The sequence below is a fragment of the Perca fluviatilis genome, chromosome 20 (assembly GCF_010015445.1).
Source record: "Perca fluviatilis chromosome 20, GENO_Pfluv_1.0, whole genome shotgun sequence".
Taxonomy (NCBI): domain Eukaryota; kingdom Metazoa; phylum Chordata; class Actinopteri; order Perciformes; family Percidae; genus Perca; species Perca fluviatilis.
This window is the reverse complement of record NC_053131.1, coordinates 31,126,302-31,147,128: the sequence shown is the minus strand read 5'-3', so window position 1 is coordinate 31,147,128 and position 20,827 is coordinate 31,126,302. Positions and strand designations below refer to the sequence as shown.

Below are 20,827 nucleotides of genomic sequence, written 5' to 3'. Positions count from 1 at the left end.
GAAGAATTATATTTGCATGTTGTTTGTATGAGGAAAACCAGCAGACACACAAGAAATTCAATTCTTCCACACAGACAAGAAACCACTGACCTAAGGTATACAGTTGAATCCACACCTCACAGACATGTAGCCTATATAGGGTTAGGCTGATGCATATAGACTGTATAAGTTCCCACAGCCCTATGTTCCCACATTTCCTTTTTCATAAATTTGTATCAGATTTTATCCCCCTTCCTCCCAATTTGATAGCCAATTACACCCAACCTATTATCCAGTAGCAATGGACTACAGATGGAATGTAACCCTAACCCTAACATAGGGCCTAATTTTAAGTAAAAATCGTAGAAATGTGGGAACATAGGGCTGTGGGAGGTTTTTTTGTGATTGTTGCAGGCAAAAATCCATGATTATGCGGCACGTTTTCTTAAAAAATGCGATGGAATATGCGGGATATTTATGCAATTTTATGCGATGAAATTGCGGGAACTTGCAAAAACTGCAGTTTGATGAAAAAGAGAAAAAGAAGTGATTCCCCAACACCCTGCTTTTCGATGATATTCACGTCGCATAATTACGTCACTTCATAACGTTCCCATGGAAACAGGGGAAAATGGCTGCTCTTGTGTGAAGTAAAAACAACATTTTTCAACTTTCTGCTAAGATATATGTGACTTTTTTTGCAACAAAAATGCGGGGATTATGAAATCATGCAAGCCCCGCATATTTTGCGCCGAAAATCGTCAATTTATGCGGCGAAAGTGCTGCGTATTTGAAAAGAAATGCAGCACCCGCATAAATATGCGGACTTTGGCTGATTATGCATTGAATTATGCAATCGCATAATCACGTTTTTCTGGAGGGACTGGGGAACATAGGGCTGACCCCGAGCAGACAGCTGTTTCAGGGGGCGCGGGCCGGGTGTCTGAGGAAGGCCAGCCCGATTGCAGAGCTTCCGATCTGAACCCAGCGTCAGACTGACAAGTAGTCTGTTGTTCACTAAAATTGGGGCCCCTAGCAGATGTATCGAACGATAAGTGTAGCTAGTTAGCATCTTTTATTTGTTTATGTTGTTTGTTAGCTTGCTAGCTTGTGGCGGACAGCTACGATGACAGTGCGTTTTCGCTCTCTGTACTGACAGTCCGCTCTGCGCTGGAGGATTCAGCTTTCTTTGCCGGTGTTGTGTCAAAGTTGTTGCCCAGTTGAATAGCGTTTCCCATTATAGGGCGCTTTCACACCTGTAGTTCGGTGGACTCGGTGTGATTCGGCCGTGAAGATGCAACATTGTTGCATTTCGTTTGTGTTTTGTGTTGTGCCCGATATTAATCGGTCTTCCTTTTGAAGATCATTTTCTGTTTACTATTAGTTTAATAATAAATTATCTTATTTAAACCTGAACTGCTTCCGCTTGGTTTTCCCCCGGGTTTATTTTATCGTTAGCGTCCTCCGGCCCTAGACATAGAAGGGACGTAACACATTCGGTTCGGTTTGCTTTCACGCTGCACTTTGTCAAACGCACCAAACACTGTAAACACGTCACGCGATCGAGACGGTCGCTTGTTTATTGGACAGAATATCAGAAACTCGCCGACACTTCTGGTCTCAGAAATAATGGATAAACACCACATTTATAACGTTTATAAAGTTACAAAAAAGTAACTTTTGGGTTCAATTGTAGCCGCCGCCCGCTGCAGTCTGTTTAGAGACATCGAAGCCCCTCCTCCCTTACTTTGACAGCTCGTGCAGTAAACTCGCATTAACACTAACCTTAATCCAGTTCTCTCACGTGTGTCACTTCCGGCGGTAACATTCACTATTTGCTTGTCACGGTTACCGTGCTCGTTTTTAATTCAAGGACGCTTATGTAGGCTATATTTAACGTTACACAGCCAAGTTAATACTTCAGTCTGACCTATATGCTATGCTAACTTAGAGGTGAGGATTCAACGTTGTACCGCCAATATCCCCGACAACAAACCAACCTCCGCAGCTCATTGAAGTGCAGTAACGTTAACGTTAACCCGGCGTCACGTCACGTTAAGCACGACGGGGCTCCAGGGAGTTCCCACGTTTGTAGGTAGAGGTAGGCATAATGTCATTAAGCTAGCTGAACAACGCTGGAGATGTATTGATCAGATAAGGCTCTATAAGAGTAAAAACACTTACGGTTTTGCGTTCATCAGGTGTGAGCAGCAGCTAGCGTGAACGCCGTCCTGCTGTGTTATGTGTACAGTGAAGTTATGGCAGGCAGGAAGTAGAGGAGGACACTGGGGGCTGGAGTCAACAGCTTTTCGTGCTGCCTTTAAAGACTCCTTGTAAACTACACGACCCGACATTACAACAGAAATGCAACCTCCGTTTATTACTAAACAAAACTGCATAGTGGCGCTTTCTTAACCCTCCTGTGGTCCTCGGGTCAAATTTGACCCATTTTCAAAAAAAAAAGGTGGGACATCATGGGCCACAGTATTTTCCAATATTAAGGGGATTTCGCAACTAGTTTTATTTATTTTAGGTTTCATCAATTTATAGAAAGGGGTTATCTTTTTCATGTTAGTTATTCTGGATTGATGGATATATTCCCCTTAAATAATGTCCCTAACATATAGGGACATACAGGGATAGACATCAAATAATATAAACGGTGCAAACAAATTTGAAGAAAATCAAAGTTTTCTCTTTTTACATTTACTTATACAATTTGTTATGGGTTAGGAATTGTGTATACTTTCACAGTGAACTGCAATCTTATTTACTATGTGTTTCTCTTCACGAATAAATAGCCTAGTATTTGTGCTTCACTAACTATCTATATAAAATAGGGCAAGTTCTGCAGGAAACCAAGTGATGCCTTCAGGTTTTGAGAGCAACCAGCTATCGATGGGCGTTTGACATACAGTGTACATGTTTGTTACTTTGCAACTTAGCTCTCTCCTGAAAATACAGACATTCCAGTTATTTGTGAACATATTTATTCATGTTATGTCATTTGTAAATCAACGCAAATTAACAGTAAAATGGGAAGAAAGAGCTCCCAAAATAGACATAATAGCAAGTAAACTTCAAACACAAGAGTGCTTCTGCTATGAGAACACAGTGGTTTTCATTGAGCATTTATGTATCAGAAGCATGCATAAAACCTGTTTTTCCATCTCTTTAATTCTAATTTCAACTCATACTGTGTTTCAGTATTTCTGACAGTTCACTTTAAACTCCTACTAAGTTCCCTTCATTGTTTATTTCAGTGTTTTCCTGCAGCACATGAACTCGTCATCAGCGCAGATTGAGCCACAAGAAGGAACTATTCCAGGACAGCTGCTGACTCAGAGCCTGAGTCACTGGTTCAAACCGTCTCAAAGGGATGTTCCTATTGGTAGGAAAGAAATACTTATGTAGGCTACTTGTACTTAATGTTGCTGGATTACATATCGGTTTTCAGTACTTGGTAGCCTTCTATAAATATATAAAAACCACAGTTTAATTGCTGGCATTAATTATTGATTAAATTCGCAGTAATAGGGCTGCTAAAATGCCAATAATGGAATCTCACACACATCTTAAAGGGCCAGTTCAGCCATATGAATAGCTGAATTTGCCAACATTTTGAGATATAGTTACTTCACATGATCCATAGACCTTACTTTTTATATAGAAATGTCAAAACCAAAACTATCTACATGACTAGATGCCACCATGGGTAACTGAGAAAATGTATTGTGTTGTAATTTGGGTAAATCTACCTAAATCTGTTTTCAGTGAAAGTGCCTTTACATTTTTTTGCACCCTCATCCTGGTATAAACTGCAGAATCATCTTAAATTAGACTACATACCAACATTGATACAGTTTAAAATTAGGATAAAGGATTATTTGAGTACTAAATGCACATGCTACCGAGCACTGCTGGTGATTATGTGGCGATGATGTTAATTTGCCAACTGTTTTTATTTTTTCATTTTTTTCTGTTTTATGTTGTCTGTTTTTGCTGTATATTTTAAATATGGAACTTTTGTACTGCTGTCTTGGCCAGGACTCCATTGAAAAAGAGATTCTGAATCTCAGTGGTATTTCTCCTGGTTAAATAAAGGTTAATAAAATAAAACACCTACCTTTAAACTACAACTGGTAAACAAGTAAATAAAAGCTGGTTATAGTGCAACTTGTTAACATTTGCTTTGTAGCCATAGAAGACAGGTGAATTTAATCTAACTTGTGTCTAAACAGCAGAATGTATTGCCGTTTTGTTAAGTTATTTTATGTTTTGTGTGTTAGCCTTCACATTTTTCATGCAAAATAATTGGTCTTTTATTCTTGATGAAATGATTGAATGTCCACATTTTCTCAGGGACACAAACAACAGTAAAGTGTTTCAGCTTTTCAGTAATAATGACACAAGAAGGCATAAAACTCATACATTTAGCAATAAAAGCAAGTGAAAGTAAAGCCTCCATAGAACATTTGGGGGACTGTGCTCATTACAACTCCTCTTTTATAATCCGAGCCTATAAGTCATATGCGAACACTCTCATAAAGACACATTGTTTCAGCCACTGTTAGTGCTTTTTATAGAATTAGATAAGCCAGAAAATGTATCGCAATGAAAGCCTAGATCATTACCAGCTACTCAAAAGTAGATAATCATGTTTTCACACTATGAGAAGTGCAATTAACATATCACCAGGCAAATCCAGTTCTCAAGAAGTTCTACCTTGTAAGTGCAACATGAACAAGAAAGCTGATTCCCAATCTGTACTTAACTTTTATTTAAAAGACAAGAGAAATCCCTCTGAAATGATATTGAATGAAATCATTTTATTAAGCTAGCTTTTGTTCATTTTGTTTGCGAACAAGGATACATGACTACAGTGACTTTAGGACAAAATGTCCCACTGCCCAACAAACCTTTTACAGTACATATTATAATACAAGTATCATTACAGTCATCTCTGGTACTTGGTAAATATGTCTGTCACATGCTAAGGCAATTAGCAAAAAATAAGATGGTCCTTTAAGTAATCCAGCGTTGCGTTGTGAAAATGACCTTGTTACAAAAGTTTATCAAGAAGCCAGTTTAGCAAAAAGTCACTATAGTCTCTTAAAACATTAGAACAGCATTACAATATCAAAACCAGTACGAAATCAGTGGAAAATAAATGATTTGCATGTTCAGTGCTGCAGAAGTTGAGATTGGCCATGAATGGCAATATTTTTTTTTAGGCCTGTTATCTCAAGATCATAACTTAAATGTCAAATTTCCTTAAGAGATCAAGGAGTTTTGTGGTGCTTAAAATAATTATCCTAGGATGTCTTTATCTTAAGATAAGATCTGAAGTCTTCTGTTCACTTCACAGGTGCCTCTACCTGCATTTTTAATTTGAGCTTAAAACACCCGTGTAGAGCCCAACCCGTTACCCAGCCCAAAATCACCCATCAGCGACTGCATGGAACTGTAAAATGACGTAGTATTAAGAGCACCAACGGTAGCAAGTAGTATGAAAGACCGAAAATCCAACATATTATCACTCCCAGCGCCTCAAAAACCTACGCTATTTGACGTTCTGGGTATCCCTTTAGCGTAATTTTTTGACGCACTTGGATAGCACCAATTCGCGGAACAAGAACAGGACAAAGAGCGACAACGGTAGCAAGTAGTATGAAAGACGAAAAGGAGGCAAGTTGGGGTGGTGGATGCGTCAAATGACACAGGACTTTTACCCATGATATCGGGGATTATGTCCTGTTCTTGTGCCACTGAAACGTACATTTTGTAACCCTACCCACGGTCTTTACCTTAACTGAGTGGCTTACCCTGCACTTGAAATATGACGCCAAATTGGTCCCGACCAAGCGCGTTGAAAAATGACTCCAAAGGGATACCCATAGCATCAAATATCACCATGGATGGGATTGTATTGGAATTAGCCCCCTGCGTCTGACTGAGATGGTAAACTATGCTAATCTTTAGTTACTGATGCTAGCATCAGTAACTAAAGCCCAAGGCCCCTGACCAAGCGTTGGTTTTTGACACGCTGTGTTGTGGAGCCAGGAGGAGACTGTAACGTTTCTCAAATTAATACATCAACCAAACAGAACTGTCCCAAATTCCACCTGGTTTTCCATCGTTTGAGGTTTGCCCTGCGCTCTTTTAATTATGTCACGTTGAGCAATCTTCTGCAATGGTGTAATGGCACCTGACAGACACCTGCATAATAAGTGCCCAATAACATAATATTCACTTAATAGTAGTGGACAGGAACGGTTATGGACCTGACTTAAATGTCAAGGCAAAGAGGAACGACTCATTGATGAAATCCACTTTGACGGACGATGAAGTATGGAAGCCTGTTATCCTCAGATAAAGATACATTAAAGTGATCATTTGAAAACAGTTTGGATCCGTGCCAGCAGTGGAGTTCTAGAGAAGGTTCAGAGGTGGTTACTTTGGTCCAGACTGACATATTCTGGCAAATGTTAGATGGATTGTCAATTTTCTACAGACATTTATTTTCTACAGAGGGTGATTCCTTCTGGCTTTGGTGATCATCTGACTTGATCTGCCTTTAGCACCACCATGACGTTTGCCATTTTTGATTTTGAGTAGTGCTGGCCAAATGAAGCCTCGTGAAGCTTCATAAACCATTTTTTTTCTGAGCCCACTAGATGGCGCTTTCTGTTCAACAAATGGTTGAAAGCACACTGAATTGCCATTCCTTGAGCCTTTTTCTTTAAACCAAGAGCGCCATCTAGTGGGCTCAGAAAATTAGGAAAAGGGTTTGCGAAGTTTCATGAGGCTTCGTTCGGACATAACTAGTTTTGAGTGAAATATCTTGACAACTGGGGGAATGATTACCATGAAATTTGGTACACAGTGTAATAACTTTGGTGATCCTGAGTTTTTATCTAGCATTATCATCCAGTTTCATTTTTTTTTTTAGAATCCTTTGGTTTATGACCAAACACCAGCAAAACTAATGACATTCCCATCAGCCTCAGCTGGACTAACACACGTTTGCATGCTAAACTAAGATGGTGAACATGATAAACATTGCCTGCTAAACATCTTCAGAATGTTTACATGTTAGTGTTAACATTAAGCTTAAAACACCACTAAATATAGCCTCACACGTTGAATGATTCATCAACATAAGCGATATGGACCAAAAATCCACAATATATATCTCGTTATTTTCTACAAAGTGGGATGAATGTTCAGTCTAAGCCACATATGAGAATCTGGGTCACATCTCTCCCCACCTCACTTGCTCAAACTCATAGAAGTGAAGTTCACGTTAAGTCCAGTAACTGGCGGACACCACTACAGAACGTTACCACTGGAAACAATGGTACAATTAGAGGTTTTCCTCTCCTGCCTAACAACATATACAGCTGTGCAGATGACAATTTGAAATGTAGGCAAATGTCAGACACAGGCACGACTTTACTGAAGAAATGGGTTATGTAATGCAACATCAAACTATACCAATATCAGTCTTGCGTTGCCAGACCTTCCTCCACAGCGCTGCGGAGGAGGGTCTGGCAAGTCCACACAGCATTCCAGGATAGGGGGGAAAACGTGCTCTGGTTTATTGGCATTTCTTTAAACCAATCACAATCGTTTTGGCCCGGCGATAAGCACAGGACGGAGCAAAGGAGCCGCTGCAAAAAAGCCTCGGGAAGGAACATGTGTACGTTCAAAAGTTGTTTTCAGTCGTGCAACAGAAAACTCAGATTGGACAGATAGTCTAGCTAGCTGTCTGGATTTACCCTGCAGAGATCTGAGGAGCAGTTCACCATAGTCCTCACAAATCGAGTGGAGTTTAAAATGCCAGCACAAAGAAAGCGGAAGGTAACCAAAATGAGGGACATCCGGCTGAGTTTCAGGCGGCACCTGAACAATCCCGGAAGTGAAACATCGTCGACATAGCCTATACCGATATAAACGATACTGTCTCATCCCATATCTTGTTTAAAAATATGTCAATATACCGCCCAGCCCTTAGTAATACATTTTTTTTGGGATAACAGGCTTAAAGAATATGATCAAAACGTGTTATCTTGCCATAATAGAAATGAAGTCATCATCTGTTTATAATTTAATCATGACTGCTAGATAATGGGCTTAAAATTCTTATAATCATGGTGAATCTCAGCTTGACAATCATTACAACTAAATGTAAATACAGAGACCCATCAACGGAGTAGCTCAGAACGAACGCAGGCAATGCGTACCTTATCCTTATCTATCGATGTTACAAACAAGTCAAATACAAAAATGAACTTTTTCTCTGACCAAAGCTGCCTTCATCTCAGAAAAAAAATGCAGTAATGAGGACAACAAGCTTTTCAACAGCAGCTGACAGTAAATGAAGCTGAAAAGGGCCAAAAGAATTAGCAACAGTAGTTTAAAAACAGCATTGAAATTATTATTTTTTGTTGTACAGTTTAGAGCGCTAATGAACATTCAAATTGCTGCATGAGGAAAAAAAAAACCTGAAACATCAACCCCAAAGTCTCAGTGCTGAATTTTTGCAGAACTTGCACTTTGCAGAACCAGACATACAGTACAACAGCACAATTAGTGTCCCATTCTGATGCAGCATTCATACTGTCTGTGTGTTAGTCTCTCTGGCCCGGGTCCAGACTCAGGAGTGTCTTTCAGCAGTAGACGGACCAGTAGATAAGGTTGAAGAAGATGTACGAACCAGGGAAAATCATCCGGGAGTATTTGTCAATGGCGTGCGTGTTCTGGATGATGTTGAGGGCGCGCAGGCTGCTCTTCTTCTTCTTGGTGGTGGTGGACTCACTGCTCACTGACAGGTGGACCACCATGTGTTCGGGTTTCTCGGGAACCTCGTGCAGCTCTTCCTGCTCCTCCTCTGGCCCCATGGGCTCCTCGGTGTAGCCGGCCAGGCTGTTGGTGTCTGCCTCGCTGTAGGTACCATCCAACATGGTCATGGTTCGCGTCTGGGAGATCCCGCAGGTGCAGGGAAGTGACTGGCAAAGAAGAAAATATGCAGTATATAATCATTATTGGAATTTTAAGGGATCACACCAAAGTTTAGGAAGAATATCAGGCATCAGTCAGTAGGGGTGGGACAAAATATTAATACGGCAATATATCGTTGTCCTTTTTCGTGTGGTAAAAGAATTGATACGCTGGCGATAAATACCGATATATTAATAAATAAACTAAGGCGCTCTAAGTAGACTTCCCTGCTCCCAGCGTCGCCTCTTATTGGCTCCTCAAGGTGGTGTTCAACGCATAAATGAGGGAAACTGGCATGGTGGCCCAGTGGATAGCATGCCAGCAGCAAGAAGGTTCCGGGTTCAAATCCTATTCCTTTCTGTGTGGAGTTTACATGTTCTCACCATGTCTGCGCGGGTTGCCTCCGAGTGCTCCAGTTTCCCCCACCATCAAAGATTAGTAGATTAGGCTCTCCAGTCAGTGACCTTAAGGCACTGGCTGTTGGCCCCCCAGGCGCTGTAAATGGCTGCCCACTGCTCCCTTGAGGGATGTTTGAGTTTAGTTTATTTATAAAAGGGGACAGCGCAAATTAATAAAACACATGATTTCCCATGGGTTAAAAATGGGATGGGTTAAATGCAGAGAATGAATTTCGCAACATGTATGTGTATGTGACAATAAAGTACATTTACCTTTTACTTGAACAGAAGTTAACTAGCCGAAAAGGAAAAGGTTTTCAACAGGATGACGGACAGCAGTTTGAGGAAAATAACAGATGCCCCAGCCACGTTTAAGTCCAAAGGCTTGACTCAAAGTGGCTCTAGAGTTCTGTTATTTTAATTTACAGACTGAAAAACTTGTCCCCAGAGGATAGTCTGATTTAACGGTGGTGGTATTTCATTTGCACCGAATATTTTAGGTTTTAGGGACCTGCCAAGGGAATACGGGCGGAAAATAGCACTTGTGCTACAACCTGGTAAAATGCATCTATCCTTTTTCTTACACAAGGTTAATGTTAACTTGTGCATTGTCCCTGTTTTAAAATAAATTACAAATTTCTTAAATTGGATATTATTTCCACTATCTCTAGAGGATAGTGATAATCCCTTTTACCTGAGTTGACTGCCTGGCCCATCATTTAACATCACCATTAGTTCAAAATCTAATGAAAGGTTCCCATGAAACCTGCGGTGGATATTCATGTCCCCAGAGGATGAATCCCAGTGTTGACTCCCCCGACATTTCCTTTTATTTAGTAGGAAACCTTTTTGATTGTGTCCCTTAAAAACATTTTCCCTGTTTATATATGTCTATGGCTTCATCCAGAGTTAAATATTTTCATCTTGTTTTATGAATCTATGAGTCTTGAAGAGAGTTAATAGTATCCAGTAATTTCAGCGGTCGCCAGGACCTGTGCAGGAGAGAAAGACCTTTTTGAAAGTCTCTTACTATGATTGTAGCTTCTAACTGAATTGCTGTGGTCTGAAGTTTAGTTTCTATATCTGCTTTATTTCCCGGTTTCATTTGTTGACTATAAAAATGCAGAACATCACCAGCCTTATCTTTCTAAATGGTTTACAATTACTTTGGTGGATGTGTGTTCATTCATGGCAAAATAATGTGTATGTAATGATGTTTCTGGTCTTCTAGATTCGGGCAAACTGAGAATCATAATCTATAGAGAGTTCATCTTGCTGCTCAAAAATAATTCACAGCTTCTTACCATGATTTGGAGTTATTTGATGGTAAAATAAATTTAAAAAACACAGATTATCCATTCCAGGAGTGTTCAGTGTGCAGTAAATGTAGTCATTTCATTCCCTAAAGTAAGTACAGAAATCAAACAGTGGATCAGTGGGTATGGAAACAGCAGTGGACATTGATCCACTGATAGCCCCAGACCTCCCATGGTGTAGAACCCGACAGCCTGGGCTCATGAAAATTCAGTTCAATATCTATACTGACATCCCCAGATAACCCCGGCAACTCACACCCGTTCAGTGTTTCTGTGAGAGTAATTTGAAATTAAAACAACTTTCTGAAACCTTAAAGTTAACTGTGGAATACAAACTCTAAGGGTCCTATCTTGCACTCAGTGCAATTGCCTTTGTACACCGACGCATGTATCATTCCTATTTTGCACCAGACGCACAGCAGACTTTTCCCTCCACAGACGCACGTCGGTAAATTAGGGAATGTATTTGCACCCCAGGGGCGGTTCAGCGAAAAGAGGAGGCGTGTTCCGGCGCAAACGTTATGTGGTCCTATTTTGCAGTTTCAGAAAACAATTCTGCCACTGACCAGGAAAAACCTGGTCTAAAGTCAGTGGCGCTAGTCTAAAGTCAGTGCCGCTAGTCTAAAGTCAGTAGCGCGTTATTCAGATGCTATTTTAGGGACGAATGCTTGGCCATAATGTAGCGTGTGCACAACGTGCATACACTTCTCTCATCTACAGCAGTTCCCATTTTTGAAAACCATACATAATTACAAAGAAAAATATTACTGAAAATGCACTTCAGGTGTTTGGATAGGTCAGGAGGCATTTTACAGTACAGTCCTCAAAAAGTCGCAGCATTCTTTGTGGCTTGTTGTGTTTTACACATTTCCATGAATCATGGATGTGTTGATGACATAAATGAGGAAATATTAGAGGACTTAAGGAGACGTGATGTTGAACTACGGCGGGATTGGACACTCCGGCGGAATCTGGTGAATCTGGAGTAATGAGCGATGCGCTCCTGATGGAGCGGGTGGACAGAGATGGAGTGGGGGGAGGAGGAAGGGGCACAACAGGAGCAGGTGGTGCGTTTGAGGCGGCGGCCGCTCCATGGCTGCAGCAATCCTCTCCAGACTTGAGGAGATGCGCCCGAGGGCCGCCGCCACATCGCCACCTGGTCAAGACGGGCATTTATTACTTTGCCGCATCCCGGACAGCTCCGGCTGGCGTCAGAGGCAAATCCGGCCATAAAATAGCAATCCGCCACGGAACAATACGCCTGCTCTTAAAGGGAATGTGAGATGACGCTCTGATTGGTTATTTTCACGTTACGCCCAAACCACACCTAGCTACTTCAGACCAACCCATTTAAGATTTGCGTCGGGCGCAAGACTCATTTATCCCGCTGGTATCATAGCAACAGCGCCAGAGATCCGCCCACAAAGCTACTTGCGTTTGGCGTTTCACACTTGCGTTTCAGATCATTAAAATAGGGCCCTAAAGGTCCTATCTTGCACCCGGTGCAGTGCGGCGCAAAGCCCGACGCAAGTGTCTTTGCTAGTTTAAGACCGACGCAGTTGTCAGTTTCCCGTCCAGCGCCCACGTCGTTTAAATAACAAATGTACCTGCGCCCATCTTTGCGCCTATGGGCGTGCTGGTCTTACAGGGAGGTGTGTTCAGGAGCATTCTTGGCGTATTGCTATCTTGAGGCAGCGGGAAGTGATCGTGCCATTGACCAACAAAAACCTGGTCTAAAGTCAATAACGCACCATTTCTTTGTTATTATAACAGCAAATTAGTCAAATGTGCCTAGGCTTATGCACAGCGCGCGCACACTATGCTTGTTACACACGCAGGGAAGCAAAGCAGCACACAAATATGCAAAATATTACAAATAAAATGATTACGGTGCAAATCCTCCATCATAATAGCAATGCGCCAAGGTACAATCATGCCTGGCTTTTAAAGGGAATGGGAGATGATCTCTGATTGGTTTATTGCATGTTACGCCCAAAACACACCTAGGAATTAATGAAGACACTAAGAACAACCCTTTAGAACCAGGCGCCCGGCGCACAGACCCTTTTTTCCGCCGTCAAACTAGCAAAAGTGGATTTGGACACGCCCTAAACGCACCTGCGCCATGCACTTTACGCCGTGATCGTCAAAATAGGGCCCTAAATCCTTGCTCTTTGTTTCTGTCTTTGTCACTCTTGTTGTTTTTGTATGTATCCATTTATCATGAGCAGAGAGAAATTTAAAAATTAATATTGCATGCCAGTTTGGAGTTTTTCTCACAGCACCATACAGCATACAGCACAGTGTTTCTACACTGATTTATTTGTGGCGGCCAGCCACAATATCAAAAAAGCACCCATTATTTACCTCTGCATTTGGTTTTATTTGTCGAAGTTTCGGGCCCAGGGACGTTTCTCAAGACACCTTTACAGACAGATTACGTCGACAAATAAAACCAAACGCAGAGGTGAAAAAGTGTGTGTGGCAATTTTGAAGTTCTTGCTTTTTGAAATGGATCTTCGGGGGATTTAATTCTCTGCACCACAGAGGAGACCAAGCAAGTGGTGTACGTGTTGCTGACTATTTGGCTAGCTACAATATCAACACTGACCGTCACGTATTCATTGATTATTTTTGCAGTGGTTTTGGAGAAAGCTGAAGGCAGCAATACAGGAGTAACAATACAGGTACATTTGGAACTGGCATTGCAGTAGTAGAATGAAATTCTGTGTGAAATGCTGAAGCAGAAACACACCTGAGATCGCGCCCGCTCTCTCCTCTTGCGCTCTCTGCGGTCCTGGACGGTGGACAGGTAGTTGACGGCGGCGTACTCCAACACAGACAAGAAGACAAAGACGAAGCTGACCCACAGGTAAATGTCCACCGCCTTGATGTAGGACACCCGGGGCATGGACGCATTCACTCCGGTGATGATAGTGGACATGGTCAGCACCGTAGTGATCCCTGGACACAAGATAGTTAAAGATAGTTCTAGTTAAACTAGTACTGGATCTGAGTTTGTCTGTTTTTACTTTCACAGTGTAGATGCAGTATAAGGGCCTGCTCTGGATCAGGAAACCGACCCGGTGTTTGGCAGCTGAAGCCATACACTCGGGGGTGAAAGTAATAACAGGACCAGTTATAAAATATGATGCAATGTGGTCCAACAGCCCTGCAATAAGTACAACCCTGTAAAACTCAGCATGGTTTCGAAGATCTGCAGTTGAGAAGGTATCAGTGGTGGAATAAGTATTAAGAACTTTTACTTAAGTAATAAGGGTTAAGCCTAACCCTAATCTTCCGCTCTCTGTGTGTTGCCGTTCAACAAACTTCGAGCTAGCAAGCTACACTGAAAATGTCAGGTTTTGAAGACAATTTGGATCGTGCAACAAGGCAGGCCTGCTTGGTTCTTTCAGGTAATGATTGTAATGATTTACAAAGAACATGTTTAGGTCATTTCCTCTCTAACTGGGACATTTTGGGACCGATTGGTGGAATTGCTGTGGACGAAGTACACACAGTGATACGCTGGTAAGAGCCAATGAGGTTTAACCATGTATCAGGCTAATTTAAATAGCTCTCGTTACTTTATTCTTTGAACAGTTAACTTCTTTTTTGAAATGCAAACAATCCAGAGCGTTTTTTTCTCCTATCCCAGAATGCCTCATTGGTGTAGCCAGACCTAACTCCACAGCGCTGTAGAGTAAGGAGTAAGTTCTGGCAATGCGAGACTACCCTAACTGAAACGCAGCATAACCCTTCAGTCCATGGGGACTTGATGGACGTTAGGGAGTTGTCGTATCTCTGAATGCACTTACTGTGGGAATTAATTGCAAAACTCTATAAAAAAACTGGTTGTTTTTTGTTTCATGAATAGCATTTAAGATTAATAAAAGTTGGCATATATGATGCAAATGTTGCTGTTATTATTATTATTATAATTTCAGAATCCCAACTCATTCCATCAAAAGACCAAAAACAAACAATATGTCTCTTTCCTCCGTCTCCTTCTGACTTTCCTAATCTGTCTGTGGCTCAGTTCCGACTAAAGACATAAATCTTTTAAAAAACAACTATGAAGTTTCATTTAAAAAGAACAAACACTCAGTAATTTTCTAAAACGGATGGCCCCAGTATAGTTTTGAGCAGAAATCACTGAAACTTTGGACGGCATATTGGGTGGGCGGCTAGCACTCTCGCCTTACAGCGAGAAGAAAGACCTGGTTCAAAAGAGCCACGAGGTGAGCCATGAGAGGATCCCAGCAAGGGGGAAAACAGATGCCTGTACAGCAAGTAGAGCAAGAGCCCCAGTGCAGAAAATAATTCAAAAGAATAAGTGAGAGGGGTGGAACGTGGGAGGTTGGTGTATGCATGTGTGTGTTCCAGATTGGTGGAGCCAGCTTTCATCATTTCACAGACAGATTTTCCTCAGGCACGCACAATCTCTTCAAAGGACATGTAGTAGTACCAAAGTAGTAATAAGAAAATAACCTATTTTATTTTCCCTGTGAAAAGGCGCAAGAGAGATGTGCAACCCCATATATACAGACATATAAAAAACATTTGATTCGGCACAAAAAAACATTTTGAAAATGGCCAAAAAGGCAATAGGTACAAGACCGTGTACAGAAACTATCAGACTTCAATGGCAGAAGCTCGCTCTAGCCTTTTGTGGTTTCGCGGGTACGGTAAGAGTTTCTATGGTAACAGCGAGTTGGACCGATCAGAGACGTTGCTGTCACGCTTAGGATTGTGGGTAGGGCAGTTTTTCTCCATAGGATCGCGGATAAAACATGTTTTTCTTAAAACAAAGTTGATTTCATATGGACTTCTACAGGAGCAGAAACGTTCGTTTCACAACCTCATAGCTCGTGGTCAGTCTACCTCGGATGGTGTTGACATTATGGCTGATAATCTAAATCCTTATGGAGAAAATCAATTGGATTTTTACTTCAGGAACCACACTGTTGATCTCTATTATCGAGTCTGAGGGTGCGTTCCGATCTCCTAGTAGTTCCCTGCGAAGTGGACTTCAGGGTTAGCTAAGACTCCAAACCGTAGGGGGCAAACATGCTCAGTTAAAACAGAACTGTGAACTGTGTAGGGAACAACTGAACAACGGTTCATCACTTTGCCTGAAGCTCACAAGCAAGATTACCCATCAGTCATTGCTCCTCGCAAAAAACGACACCGTACTTCTTCTAAATGAATCAAAACACATTTAATCACCAGTTAGACATTTCAATGTAATGGTATCAGGTTTTGTTTCAACATTTTAGTTCAGTACAGTTGTTTTGCCTTCAGGTTTAGCAAATTAACCCCCTACCAGCCCTTTAAATTTCTTATAGATTGATATGCACTTTGACCCAGAACAGGAAGTAGACCATTTTAGTTTTTAGAATGCAGCCATATTTTTGCTGAGTGGACTCAAATCCCATATGCTGCAATCCTTCTTTTGTTTATGCCTTCGAAAGCATCATCGGAAAGTACTAGTTTAGCACAGAGCGTAGAACAAAATCTGGACTTTATTTTTGCGATGAATATTTTACTAAGCGTAATTTCTGTAAGTTAGTAAATTGTAAGCTAAACCACATGTATGTTAGCTTAGTGAATTATCAGCTTAACTGCAGGCCATGTATACTCTACACTTAAAACACCATACAATATTACTCTATATTATAATATAGTGTGTACTTAGTGTGGTCTCCTAAGCCCCTCCCCCCACAAGGGAGAATGAATGGATTTTTGCAAATCACACTACAGGCTGTAGGTGGTGCCAGAGGAGCCAGATTCTTTTTTAATGACCTGCTTCATGTAGTTCTACTGGAACATAGGGTCAGTTTCAGCAAATATGACAGAAAGTTAGTTTTATAAGTCTTACCAAATGGATCTTTAACCGACATTCCCTGAACAGACAGAACTGTTTATGTACACTGTGGATCGGACGCAGCCTTATATGACAACCTGAGACTTTTGTCTTTCTGTCTGAGACTTTTTTTTAACATGTTATTTCTACTTTAACTAACCTGTGTTAAGTTCTTCCACCATGCTAATTTTTGATTTTTTCATTTCAAACGATTTCTTTGAAATAACTCAAAAAGACATCAGTTAAATCATCTACGTAACTGATGTCTTGATTTGACAGGGAGTTTTTTTTTACCCAGGGACACCCTGGCCGGCACAGCCCGCCGGTCGATCCAGAACGACACCCATGATAGCATCACCATAAGCGTGGCAGGAAAGTATGTCTGCAGGAGGAAGAAGAAGATGTGGCGTCGCAACGTGAAGTTGATGTAGAGACGATTGTACCAGCCTGCAAACACAGCAAGAGACATGCTCAGACATAGATTCAACAATGTAGAAACTGGTTACACAAAACGGCAACATTTTACATGAGCTTTCATTTCCTACATTTAAGAAATGTGCTTATTACTGTAACATATACAGAGTATGTAAAATCCTTATCATCAGTATAATATGCGATTAATGTAATGACACGTGTAATAAATGTAATGACGTCAAAACACAGAGTCCTTAAAAGGTACCTGGAGCAAAATGTAATCAAGGTATACATACTAGGCTGCGCTTAAAATTAAAATTTTCTAAATTTCAACCTTGACCTTGTTGCCGCCAGAGGCGGAGCTAAAAATCTAAACTTTTGTCCTGAAGGTTGCTAGAGGAAAGTTTATGGGGTCAAAGTAGCCGAGATATTTGTGTTTAGTGACTGTAGGCAGAAATGACTGCAGACATGATTCATATGAACACAATAATTGTTATCTTGTGTGTGTGTGTGTGTGTGTGTGTGTGTGTGTGTGTGTGTGTGTGTGTGTGTGTGTGTGTGTGTGTGTGTGTGTGTGTGTGCGTGCGTGCGTGTGTGTGTGTGTGCGTACGCATGTGTGCATTACAGTCTGGGAGCCGTCCCCCAGAAACATTTTAAGCGTCAAACACATAATTTCCTGCATTTTGGTGAATTTTTATGCAACAATGTGTAGCACAAGTAGACACAATTATTGTTTTCCTTTAGATCGTTTATACATATAGTTCATTTATGGATTGCGACATTTCCTACTGCACTTAAAGGCAGCAAATCTAAAAGAGACTGTGCTTTTTTGCCCACTGCAACACAAAACAAGGTTAAGATGGCATTATAGGTGTCTGAAATTGTGTGGTATATTTACACCCACACATATATTTGTTTTTAATTGCTCTTTACTGTTTTATGTAAAGCACTTTGAATAGCCCTGTTGCTGAAATGTGCTGTACAAATAAAGCTGCCTTGCCTTGCCCTACAGGTAAGAAGGATATATACATGTTTCTAGCCACCCAACGGTTATTTTTACTTCATTTGGGGAGTGGGTTTTCTTTCATAATTGTTCATTTCTTATACTGCACGATAACGTTTAGTCTCATATTTTTATCTGTTTTTATATTTTGAACTGTTTTTAACTTCTCTTTAATGTTTTATGTAAAGCACTTTGAATTGCCTTGCTGCTGAAATGTGCTGTACAAATAAAGCTGCCTTGCCTTACCTTCCTATTTTTTAAAGGGGGACAAATCTACTTTATCGAAGTATTGAGGGGACATATCTCCTGCATACCCCCTGAAATCTACGCCTGTGCGTGTGTGTGTGTGTGTGTGTGTGTGTGTGTGTGTGTGTGTGTGTGTGTGTGTGTGTGTGTGCGTGTGTGTGTGTACCTGTGCTGCTGTAGAAGGCCAAGCGAGAGGTTGTGTGGAACTTCTGGATGAGGAACTGTGATAAGGAGATGCGATCATCAGTACTGAGAGACTCATCACCGTTTTTCCAGTACAGCATCAGGTCTTCATCTGTGTAGGCATCTGAAAACCATCACACATAATGTATTTATTTAGTTATTTATCAGGACAATGCACATTAAAAGGTGCCAGAGGTAGGACTGCGAAGATCCAGGACTTAGCCAAAACATTTCAACATCTGCAACTTCTCAGTCGGTTTCCGCTAAAGCCCAAAACGGTCTCCTAAGCCCCTCCCCCCACAAGGGAGAATGAATGCGTGTGCATGAGCAGTGATTGACACGCAGTTAGAAATGGCTATATGGAAGCTACTCTCTTGCCTGTTTTTGATTATGTAGATGTGATTTATAGGCACACAGCGTCTTCAAAGTTTAAACCCCTAGATTCGGTCGATCACTCTGGACTTAGATTTATTACAGATGAAAGTTATAACACTCACCACTGTCTTTTGTATGATATGACTCATTGTCCATCTCTTGAGATGAGACAAAATGGTGTTCATCTGTAAAGCACTTCTTGATAAGAATACCCTTATTACATTTCCATATTGTAAATCCATTTTCCACTCGGCCCAATGGATGGCTTTTACTTGAGGCCCCTCATAGTTTGACTGAGCTTAGCAAGAGTGCTTTTTCATCTGCTGCTGCACATTCCTGAAATGTGGCACAAAGCTCCTTAAAATTGCTCCCTCCCCCATCTATCAGTCAATTTAAAGCTTTGATGAATGACTTCTAAGTATATTCTTGTGTCTGCTTTCCCTGATTGGTAAAAGTTTTTATCTCTTGTAATTTAAATGTTGTCTATTCGCCGAAATGCATGCTGTGCACTCGGCCCAATTGAAGATAAGGCTCTCCCTCAATGGGCCCAGAGTTTTAAATAAAGGTATCATTTGATTCTGCTCACATGTCTTCCACAGTTGGTATTTATTCATGAACATATAGGTTGATCGGAGCGGATGACTGGGTGCATCTTTCCAGCGAGAAAAGAAGAAAGGGCTTTTGATGGCCAACAACCGAGCAGCAGCCAGAGGCAGAAGTAAACAATCTGCACCATGAAACTAGCAGTAGAAGAAAGCTGCAGCAAGCTACAGTGTGAGAATTCTTTGAGTAATAACTGGTGACGCTGACCAATTTAATCTCAATTTCAGGTTCAAATGAGACCAGGGCAGCAATTTCACGGGGCAGGCATGGCTCCTCAGTTTGGCCTTATGCCCGTCAAAAAATGATATGCTTTTTGTCCGGCCAGCATTGCTCCATCTGATTTTGCTAATTTCTTCTCTGCCTCTTTCCCATCTTTTGATGAGACAAAGACAGAAAATATGTATATGCATTTGTTCTGTTTTATAAATCTTAGTTTTAAGTCCAGCTGGGCGCACACAAACAGGGCTCGTAGAAACCCCCTTTAATATATATATATATATATATATATATATATATATATATATTTAATTTTTTATTTAATTTATTTATTTTTTTGTTGTGTGTGTATATGTGTATGTGGGACCTGTCTTGAGTGACGACCAGCAATGTGCGGGGTGGACGGGTAAATGGGCGTGGGAGAGGTGTGCGGATGGTAGGGTGGGTTGGGGGAACGTTGGTGGAAGTGAGCCAATAAGCATGCAGCGTGCTTCTACCAAGATCTAATAATGTCTGTGATTGGCTGTCTAACGTTACACGTCATAGAGACGCGCAGGAAAAACTCTACGCTACGCACAGAGACGGGGCTCACGTAGGAGGAGCTGAAAAATATATTAAAAGATTTGTGCCGTTATGTGTAATGTTTTATAAGTTTGGTATCGAAAGAAGAATCATTTAGGAACCGGTATTGGTATCAGTACCGGTATCGACATTTTTTGAACGATACCCAGCCCTACTCATTAGACCAAAAGATCGATAAGGAGCACTCCTGGTTCTGTCTTCATTGAAACTAAGATGTCGAAACCCGGAAAATAAAAGAAAAGGAAAAAAAAAAAATCTATTAGTTTGCATGACAAACATGAAGATGGAAAAGCACAATGGCTGAAAGTGAATTTAAGAGAAAAAAAGAGATCTTCAATCCGCTTGTCTGTAACAAAAGGAACTAAGTAAGGTTGATAAAGAACTGGTAAAAGAGAAATGTTTAGGCAAAATAGACCGAGAAGTTGAAGAAGAAGTGAGAGAGATAACTCAGGGGTAGGCTGTGTGTGAAATGTATTTACATTTTTATCAAATACATAGTTCATATAATATTAAACATTTTTGAGAGTTTTTCAAACTTTTAAGACACAGAGCCTGCATTTAATTGTACTTGTCGTCAGTGGGATGACCTTCCCTCTGGTATTTGCAGTATTTTACAGTGTTTGTGTTTGTTTCAGCATTTGTG

The 20,827-nt window shown here is 41.0% G+C and overlaps 2 protein-coding genes across 4 annotated transcripts in view; both read right to left on the bottom strand.

Moving 5' to 3' along the window:
* syne3 (spectrin repeat containing, nuclear envelope family member 3) overlaps positions 1-2,279 on the bottom strand; it is a 63,240-nt gene extending 60,961 nt beyond the window's left edge. The window contains exon 1 of the mRNA XM_039785810.1: positions 2,164-2,279. The gene's annotated coding sequence lies outside the window, so the exon portion shown is untranslated. The remainder of the gene's footprint in view (positions 1-2,163) is intronic.
* Positions 2,280-7,812: 5,533 nt separating this feature from the next.
* The window catches only part of gabrr2a (gamma-aminobutyric acid type A receptor subunit rho2a), a 79,812-nt gene continuing 66,797 nt past the window's right edge, over positions 7,813-20,827 (bottom strand). For 2 of the 3 annotated variants that reach the window (XM_039786523.1, XM_039786522.1), the window contains 4 exons: positions 18,392-18,532; positions 16,857-17,009; positions 13,452-13,660; positions 7,813-8,990 (listed from right to left, as the gene is read on the bottom strand). In XM_039786523.1, coding sequence (XP_039642457.1) covers positions 8,652-8,990; positions 13,452-13,660; positions 16,857-17,009; positions 18,392-18,532 — 842 coding nt within the window. In that variant the 3' untranslated portion in view covers positions 7,813-8,651. Of the gene's footprint in view, positions 8,991-13,451; positions 13,661-16,822; positions 17,010-18,391; positions 18,533-20,827 lie in introns of all 3 variants that reach the window. The other variant, XM_039786524.1, reaches the window with a different exon arrangement.